The following is a 9,983-nucleotide window of genomic DNA, read 5'->3' as shown; positions in this document are numbered from 1 at the left end:
CCCTCGCGGACATGTTAAGACATCCGTTGCAAAAGTAACAAATGTGCTGTTGTGCAGAACAAATCTTATTTGACTTGCCCAGCTATCGCATTCAGTGAGCAGCAACCTGCTGCCTCAGCAAAACATGCAAAAAAAATATCGCAAACACATAACAATTGCGCAGCTCACATCATCTCAGAAGGGCACAAGCAGTCATCCATCTTCAAATGACACTGGGGCATATCCCACACACCAATCCTTTGATCCTGGTTCTGACACCACAGTTAAAAGTCATCTCACACAGCAACGGTCGTTGCAGAACAGCCCCCATTTGAAAGAAGAGATTATTATAGCCCCACTTTTCATTTTGCAGAATATCAGCAGAGGTCCTGTGGGCTGCTAGCTTTTCCAAGCATTTCTCTTCTGAAGAGCTATTCCGCACAGCAGAGGCAACTAGGGTTCGACTCGTGTCTTTGGAAATCGTTACCTGAGCTCGACTCCTCTGTTACTCCACACAGCAGCTGACTCGTGTCTCCAGAGCCGAGTTCAGAGGGCGGGATTACCTCCTCACGTCTTCCGCTCCTCATTCCCGATTGGCTGTCGTTCTATGGCGGGAAACGTGAGTGGTTTTTTTCTGTTTACCGACGTAGGAGCTACATAGGAGGATTTTTTTAAAAAGGCGTACTTCTTGCTGCCGCCACGAGTCTCCCGTTCTGCGCATGGCCAAAAATACTGCACTGTGATTGGCTGGCTGGCAGAGTTGAGGCGAGGGAGATTCTGCACTCCGCCGGCTTCGGCTTGAGTGCAACCTGAGTTTGCCAGGAAGTTGCAACTCCCCGTCGAGCTCAAAAATTTAACAGTGAGGGGGAGCCGAGACAGACACAAGTCGAACGCTACGGCTGTGCGGAGTACCCAGGTTGGACCTACGTCGAACTAAGGTCGAATCCTACAGTGCGGAGGGGCCCTAAGTCAGCTCAGCCCTGAATCGAGGGCAACATTTGACTAGGGTAGCATTGGCTCCACCATCAACCAAGAGAGAGACTGAGACTAGGAAGGGTAGCCACGAAGGAGCTAGAAAAGATCCTAAGTGTAAGGATGTGTCACTCTTAACCAAGAGTCCATGTTGTACTATCCCCTATTACAATGTATGGGTATGAGAGTTGGACAATGAAGAAAGCTGACAGGAAGATGATTTTTTTTAAAATGTGGTTTTGGAGGAGAGTTTTACGGATATTGTGGACCTCAAAAATGAGAAACAAATTGGTTCTGGATCAAGCCTAAACTCTCTTTTAGATAGAAGCTAAAATGGCTAAACCGCAGCTATCATGCTTTGGTCACATTGTGAGAAGACAAGAGTCGCTGGAAAAGACGATCATGCTAGGAAAAGTTGAAGGCAGCAGGAAAAGAGAACGATCTAACATAAGATGGATTGATTCTATAAAGGAAGTCACAGCCCTCAGTTTGCAAGACCTGAACAACACTGTTAAGGAACAGGTATTTTGGAGGACATTAATTCAGAGGATCGCCATAAGTCAGAACCAGCTTGACAGGACTTAACACACATAGGGTTGATCCCATAAATTCTTCTACTAGCACAGGGGTGGGCAATTATTTTTTCCATGGGGCCGCATGAGAAACAGAAAATATTGTGGAGGGCCGGGCCAAAAGGCAGGGGGGGCGAGGCGCTTTTGAAAGCCCCGCAGAAGCCGGCAGCCAAGGCAACCGGTTTCTGCGGGGCTTTCAAAGACGCCTCGCTTCCCACCGAGGCAGGGGGGCCAGTCAGGGTCATCCGGCGGGCCGGATGTGGCCCGCGGGCCGTATAATGCCCAGGTCTGTACTAGCAAGTGATCTGTTACCTTCAGCTGGGAGGTATTGTCACAGTGTTGACGTATACAAATGAATAATGACAGCAAGTCATTGCCAGCACTGGGGAATCCAGACAAAGAGTGGGGTATGTCTTTACTCAGGAAGCTTTTGAATGGCTATAATTTGGCTTTAAGTTGTCTTAAGTCTACCTCACGGGCCAGAGTAGTTCTTAATGTTGCAGGAGGCACCGACAAGCAGACACAGGGCATATCCACATACACAGGACTAATTACTTCTCAGTAACACTCAAAGAGAAGCTTGCCTGGCAGATATATAAAAGCCGTCTCCTCATCTGGCTGGTGATACCCCTGTTATCACCCAAAGTTGCTTTTCTTTGATCTTAAGCCTTGTTGTAGCTTCTTAGCTCATCAACAGAGCTGCATTTATGCCAATTTATGCCCCATTGTTAATCTGGAGGATTCAGAGTTTTAAAACGTTATTTAGTAAGTCCATTGGCTACACCGTGAAGAAACATTGGTATACATCAAAAGAAGTCTGCATGTGCAAAAATTGCCACATACAAAGTCCTGTTTAGGCACGACCAAAAGAAGGTTATAACATATCCTTTGATGAGTCAGGGTGGCTACACTAGTGAATATTTCTGCAACTTCACATGAGGCCATATAGTGGAAATACTTATCTCTGTGCATCATAGGCATTGGATACCCCAAGCAGAAGTACCAAAGGCTAAATAACAATCCTTTTAATATAGCAACTATGTTGATTTGCTAATGCAAATACATTAGATAACCACATGGCTATTGTTGGAATTCATTGGAATTAGATAACCAATTGGAATTAGATAACCACATGGCTATTGTTGGAATTCATCAAAATTAGATGAACTTCAGCATCATAAACAGAGTTACAGGCCCCTCTGGTCCCTGAAACATGGCCATTTCTCAGAAAAACTTGACAGTTTCTTGACTTGAATGTTACAAAATTGTGTTGTTCCAGGAAGCATCCGAAGTATTTGAAATGGCTGACTCCCAAAACATAAAGTACGATTGAATCTGCAATTTGAGCACAGACGTTTTCAAAGTAACATGCAGAAATGTGTTCCCAAACAGTACAGCTTATTTAATAGGAATTGATATGTAGGGTGTGTACTTGGGACTATGACTATGGATTGGATCCAGCCAGCTTTCCCATTGAAAGGAAAGAGATGCAAGCATCCTTTTTGACTATCAAAATGGCTATGCTGGAGGCAACGCAACCTCCATGGACAAAAGCCATGTGGTACAGGGACCACAAGAAAGCAAGTTAGCTAAGACTGAGCTAAACAGATGGCTAGATCTAATCCTGGATTTTCCCAAGAAATTACCAAAACCTTAACCACCTCATTGTTGTGGCACTATACTCTGTCTCAGATAAAGATGTTAGCATGGTCAGTTGAGGTGCAGCGGTTGAGAAAATTGTATGCTTCTGCATTAGAATATAGTCCCAAACAAATATGAGAATTAGCATTCATTTTTATGTACTGCCTTTGTCAAAATGATTATTGAACATGATACAAGAGTATTTGATACAAGAGCATTTATAGTTCATTGAATGACTATCATCAAACTTTCAAACGGATGGGGGGAGCAGGGTAGGCACTAGGACCCAGGCGGAGCGTTCTGCAACAAAGAAGGTCCGGCATGTTAAGTTCTGTGGCAGAGGAATATATAAAGTGCTAACATCTTTTTGTGAAACAGGGTATAATTAAGTTCAAACAGAATATACATTATAGTCCCACAAAGGTTTTTTTAAAAATCTAACCAATGATAACTCAGACCACAAAAAAGGATGCTTTTTTAAGGTGCTTCATGGAATTTATGGAATGTTGCAAATATATACACATATGCAGAATACCACTTTATATATTCAAAATGATAAAACAGAGAGAGACTGCTGAAAACTGTTACAATTTTCTAAGCCATAAAAAGGAATTTGAAATATTTAATATAAAATATCTACAAAAAAAATAAATGATCGGGTTTAATTAATTAATTATTATTTATGTACACGGCAGAAAATATTTCCAGTTCTTTTCTAAGCATTGCTCTTTGTCGCCGAGAGTCAGTTTTATGCCCCTCAGTACGAGGCCATCTGTACCAAAGAGCGTTTGAACAACTGGGCGTAGTGAGAGAGTTCCGTCACTCGGTCCACCATCTCTTGCAAAGACGCCGTGCTGGGATAATTCAGCGCAGCTCCCTTGGTCGCCATCACAATGTTTTTAAGCAGCTCGCAAAGCTGGTTGCTGGAGTTCATAACGCTGTTGCGTATTTCCTGAGTGGCCAGCTGCCTTGTCAGTGTATCTCCGATGAACACCAGTTTGTGAGCGCTTAAGATAACAAACTTGCTGTGCGCGACGAAGATCCGGGGGGGCTGGGTGGCGCTGATGCAGCTGAAGAAGGCGTCGATGGCATTCAAGAGGGAAATGAAGTGAGTCTCGCACTGGTCTGAATAAAACAAAAGCAGCTGCCTGTCTTGAGAGGCCAGGAGGCTGTTTGCGGGGCGAAGGCCCTGCGGTGGCTTCCATTTTGAGATGTCGTTTTCCACCGGTTTTGTGATTTCTTGCTCCAGCCACTGGAACTGGTTCAGCTGAAAGGCAAAGAGGAGAGGCAGTTTGAGCACGTAGCCTGTAGTGCTTTTGATAATAATGAAAGCATTTGGCATTCTTTAAATTACCCTTGGCAATTAGTAACAGCAACAGAGACTGCATTGAGACACACATGGTTTGGGACAAGCGTGAACATGGCTTGTTGGCATGTTCATCCGCGCTTTTCTGCCTCTCTCTCTCTCTCACTTATGGAGTGCGCATGAAGGCCTCTTAGTGTCAGTAGTACCGAGTCAAACTCTTATTTGCTGTGATGTTGGAATGCAGGCATCTGGGTTAACCAGAGTTTGTTTCCTTGTGATAAACCAGGATTCTGAAACAGGTCTAAACCATTCTTTCAGGGGAGGTTTGTTGTCACATCTGAATGCAACCATCCATTTGCCAACCTCAGCCTGGTGCAATAATGCAAATGTCTGAAAAAATGCCAAATGTATTTTGACAAGCTGAGGTGGTTTCTGCACGGGCTGAAAGCAATGGCTTCAGCCTGGTAAAACACCGTTTTGGCGAGGACCCTTCGCACAGGCGCCGCTGCCAAATCAATGCAGCAGCGCTCTGTGCCCGCCAAAATGATGTATTCAAAACTCACTTGGGGAGTGAGTTTTCCTGCAAAAGCCAGCTTCCATCTGCTGCCATGCGAACAGCAGCGGATGGAAGCTGGCGTTTTCCCCTCCCCTCCCCGGCCCCAAACTCCTCCTTACCTTCTGCTGGCAGCCGTCGCTGTGAGGAGGGAAGGGGACACACCCCCTGGTCTCTGGTGCTTCAGCCGTCGCTGTGGCCATGGGGGCGTGTCCCCTTCCCTCCTCAAAGAGACGCGGCTGCCAACAGAAGGTAAGGAGGCATTTGGGGCTGGGGAGGGGAATACGCGGCTGTGCGGAGCTTGCTCCAACAGCTGCGCATCCCATGGGGCCGTTTGTGCGAACGGCCCCAGAGCCTGCATCGGCATGATTAACGCCGATGCAGGCTCTCTCCCTTGGCTGTGCAGAAACAGCCTGAGATATTTAAGGACATTTTTTAAATGTATGGTTGTACAGCAACCTGCTCTCAAAGTTTTGGTTTTCCACCAGGCATTCATAGGGCATTTTCACACATACAGAATAATGCAATTTAAATCCACTTTCAATGCACTTTCATAATTGTTTGCAAGTGGAATTTGCTATTCCGCACAGCAAAATCTACTGGCAAAGTGCATTGAAAGTGGATCAAAAGTGTATAATTCTGCATGTGCGAATGTGCCCTTAGTTTAGTATAGTTCACCCAAACAAAATTAGTGTCTCTAAGTGTCTTCCTGCCATATTTTGGTGTTTATTATTTTATCTTTATTGACTTCATATCCCACCCGTTCCTAACCAGGGCTTGGCTCTGGGTGACCAGGTGTTTCCCTTCTGACTCCTACCTGATGGTGCTCCAGCTGCATTTTGCTCTGCTTGATGATATTTTCTTTTTCCAGAAGCTCTTTCTGTTGCCTTTCAAACTCCTCCTTGCCCTGATTGGAGAACATTAAAGAAAATTAGTTTAACAAATCACAAGTATTGGGTCAACTGATAGATTAACTATTATTCAACGAGTATTTCACTGTTTTCTTATGCCAGTAGCTACTATTCAACAAGCATTTCACTGTCTTCTTATGCCAGCTTTCTTGCCAACATGAAGAAGAGGAGGAGAATATCAACAGCTTACCCACAGATCTGCTCTTGATAAAAGGACAGTCTGTAATAAGCTTCAAATTTGAAGTACGTTTCAAACGGGGTTCCCAGATAGTTCTCCCATCCAAGAATTGCCAGACCAAGACTTGCACAGTTTTCAACGAAGTTGTTAGCTCATGTGCCTTTAGAACACATGAACACCAGGAGAAGGATGCTGCATGTCTAGAGCACAGGTGTCAAACTCACGGCCCTCCAGATGTTATGGACTACAATTCCCATCATCCCCTGCCAGCATGATGCTGGCAGGGGATGATGGGAATTGTAGTCCATAACATCTGGAGAACGTCACAGTTTGATTTACCTATGGTCTAGAGCAGGGAGTCACCAAACTTTTAAACAAGGAGGGCCTGCCCACTGTCCCTCAGACTGTTGGGGAGGGCCGGACTAAAAAACTATGAACAAAATTCCCATGCACAAAATGATTGTAAAATGTTTGATTTCACCTTTCCAGCCTTTCTGCTATGGTTCTATTTTAGAACAGTGACCAAAGTGGCGTCAGAGTGCCAGGGTGGGGCTCCCAAATATTGTTGGGGAGGGCTGTGGAATTCCTTCCCTGTAAAAAAAAAGCAGAACTTTCCCAATGAGCATTCTGCATCTAACCCAGGATCAGGTATCTTCCTGGGTTCTTCCTCCTCTAGCAGCCACAGCGATTAGGAGCCCGGCCAGCTCCATTGATGCCAATGGGAGTGAGGGCAGAAATAGAAAGCCTGAGGCTTAGCACATACATGAGTAGCCGAGGAAGGGCGGAGCAGGAGTTGCTTACGCGCAGGGCGGTTTCCAACTCTGGGTCAGGAAATTCATGGAGATTTGGGGGGGGGGGGGTGCCACTGGGCAATTGTAATCCAACAGCCGCTGAGACTAGCTCCTCCCTTCCCTCTCGGTGCCTCCCCACTGCAATATGAATGTAGTTTCATCAGCCATGTCTGGCGGGCCTTGGGATAAATGCCTCTGTGGGGCCAGCATTTGGCCCCCCGGACTTGTAGTTTGGGATCCCTGGTCTAGAGGCTTCTCTTTCCTGTTTCAACCAGAGACTAAGGGAAGGCAACCTCAGCTTCTTGAGTCATGTTCCAAAGAGCTGCAATCTAGACCGTGGATGGTGCTGTGGAATGCCTTCCTTTCCCAGAAGAACCAGTACAGAACTGGAAGAATCTAAGGGAAAGTCATTGCTAATTTCAGATATGAAGGGGTAGCATAAGAACTATACGCACATGTTTCCTCCAGGCTGAAAAGCTTTCTGAAGGGTCCTGTCAATAAGATTGCTTGAATGGGTTAGGGCTTGGTAGTTTTAAAAAACCTTTCTGTGTTTCTGCACTGCTACATTCCTGCTGGGTGACTTTGGGCTAGTCACAGTTCTTTGGAACTCTCTCAGCCCCACCTACCTCACAAGGTGTCTGTTGTGAAAGGAGTTTGTAGGCCACCTTGAGACTCCTTACAGGAGAAAAAGGTGGGGCATACACCCAAACTCTTCTTTTTCTTCTTTGGTCCCATTGGGGGAAAAGGTGGGATATAAGTTAAGTAAATATAAATAGTGTGGCGCTCACCTGCAAGTGGACATAGTCATAATCATCCATCCAGCTCTTTTCGGAGCCGTTGCTGCTGCACTGATAATGTGGGTCTTTAGACAAAAGCGGTGCCAAAGAACCACAGCCGTCCCGGCTCTTGTCTCCAGGATGAAACGCTGTCTGGCCTTGAGGACTGTCATACACATAATCCACGCCAGGTATTCAAGGTTCTCCGCACTGCATCTTGCCGCGGCGAAATACAGGGCGCCAGTCTGGAAAAAAACGCACTTCGGGCGCTGACGCTGATGCTGGTGGTCCAGCTGCTCCGAAATGGCCGTCCGGGATGGTTCCTCACCACCATTCACTAACCGGGTCCAGGTCAAACGTCGTGATTTTGTTCTGCGGCTTGTTGACAGCCAGGACGTTCAGGGACCAGCTGCAGTTGTTGAGGTCGTGGCTGGTCTGGGCTAAGATCTGATGGGAATCTTCCAGCCTCTGCAGCTCCCGTCTCATTTTGTTGTAGAGACTGAGCTCGGGGATGAAGGAAGCGTTGGCAGTCGCTCCCTTGGCAAAGTTAAGGTAGTCAACCAGTGACTGCTCCACCTTGTCCACAGCAGTGCGGATCTTGTTGATGTGCTTCTCCATGGACTCGTAAGACCGCCAGTCTGGGCCAACGAAGGCCATTAAACCATAGACAGTTGTCTCCACCGCATGTTGGTGCCAGTAAAGTCTCTCTATGGCTGTGTCGGGATCCAGCGCCAGCCTTTTGTCCTGAGAAGGAGACGCTGACAAAGAAGATTCCTTTGATGTCGTGGAAGAGGTGGACATATTACTCCGGGTGCTTCCCGTACTGGAAAAAGACAACCTGTTCATCCCATCAGTCACATCCTGCAGTTTTTTAGTGTCCTGCGTGACCTGTGGAGGGACATCATAGACTCCTTCTTTTCCTTCAGGATTCAGACCATCAACAAACCCCAGGTGCTGCCCGGGGAAGGGGACTCCTCGGGGAGTGTCATAGACATCTGTCTGCGGAGCCATCTGCTGCCCCGCGAAGTGAGTCTGATGGCTCATTGGGACATCGTATAGGCCGTGGTGGTGTGAGGTCCCTTCGTAAGCGGGAGATGGGTTGCAAATGCATTTCTGTCCACCTTCTTTTGCAGTTGCTTTGGCAATGGGAGGAGGAATGTCGTACACACCTTCTGGTCTTGTATCGTGCTTTACGCAAGCGGCCAAGTCGGGCAAGTGTTCCCTGGAATCCACGTCATCTCTGCAGGTGGAAGGGGAGATGGCGTAGATCTGGAAGGCAAAATGCAACGCTATTAGACATAAGTGTCCCCAGATGGGGGCAAACTGTAACTGAAAGTAATTGATTGGTAATGTTGATATGTTTGCAGAAATTAGCAAGATGGCAAATACACATGATACCATGGAGACCTCTGATTTTGTACGTTTCCAATACCTAGGGAAGGGCTGGAGAAGCATTACCATGAAAGCAATCTCACAAGCCACATGGTTCTGGTATACAAAGCTAACCAGTATGTAGCATAATCCGATCACTATGTATGCTGTAGTAGCACACAGACAAAACCACTATATTAAAACATATGGGAGACTGGAAGACACTCTGCACCAAATGTAGGCTCAGAGGCATTGTCCTGTTTCACACATGTAGGCAGCTGTCAGAAATGCTCTCAGTTGGTGTGATCTATCCAGTGCCGCCCCCCCTCCCCCTGGTACATGATGAACCTTAGCTTAGTGGGCTTCTCAGGGTTGGGAGATGGCAACATAATCTTTTGGCACCTGAGCTGGGCCAGTTAAGTATTCCTTGCTGCTTTGAGGTAGATGCGTTGCAATTAATCTAGTGAACAAGCCATTAGCAATTAATAACAAGCCACAAGCTAATAACAATTAGCAATTAATAACAAGCCATTGGCAATTAATAACACGCCACAAGCTAATAACAATTAGCAATTAATAACAAGCCACTAGCAATTAATAACAAGCCACAAGCTAATAACAATTATCCAGGTATTATTCCACCATTTAAGTGACCATCTGCCTCTTTCAGTTATATTAAAATATAAAACTCCTTTCCATCCCCGGCAGCCATAGTCAAGTGAGTTCTGGCCAAATCACATACTTCCTGTAGAGTTAGGATGGTCTGAGGCATTGGAAGTATAAAATTACACAAGTTCTCTCAGCCTTCAAGAGCTGAAGCAACTGAGGCTGATACGCTAAGTGCTCCATCCCCGATGAGATGGTTTCAAAACTTGATGACATCACCAAAAAAAATTAAGGATTTAATCCAACAGTCCCAACACAAGATTGTAT

General features: G+C 46.1%; 1 protein-coding gene across 1 annotated transcript in view; it reads right to left on the bottom strand.

Annotated features, from left to right (window-relative positions):
* Positions 1–3,634: 3,634 nt before the first annotated feature.
* NEDD9 (neural precursor cell expressed, developmentally down-regulated 9) overlaps positions 3,635–9,983 on the bottom strand; it is a 79,012-nt gene continuing 72,663 nt past the window's right edge. The window contains 3 exon segments of the mRNA XM_048508261.1: positions 3,635–4,431; positions 5,841–5,930; positions 7,692–8,948. Coding sequence (XP_048364218.1) covers positions 3,922–4,431; positions 5,841–5,930; positions 7,692–8,948 — 1,857 coding nt within the window. The 3' untranslated portion in view covers positions 3,635–3,921.

This window comes from Sphaerodactylus townsendi, linkage group LG09 (assembly GCF_021028975.2).
Source record: "Sphaerodactylus townsendi isolate TG3544 linkage group LG09, MPM_Stown_v2.3, whole genome shotgun sequence".
In the NCBI taxonomy this organism is placed as follows: Eukaryota; Metazoa; Chordata; class Lepidosauria; order Squamata; family Sphaerodactylidae; genus Sphaerodactylus; species Sphaerodactylus townsendi.
This window is presented reverse-complemented; position numbering and strand designations above follow the sequence as displayed.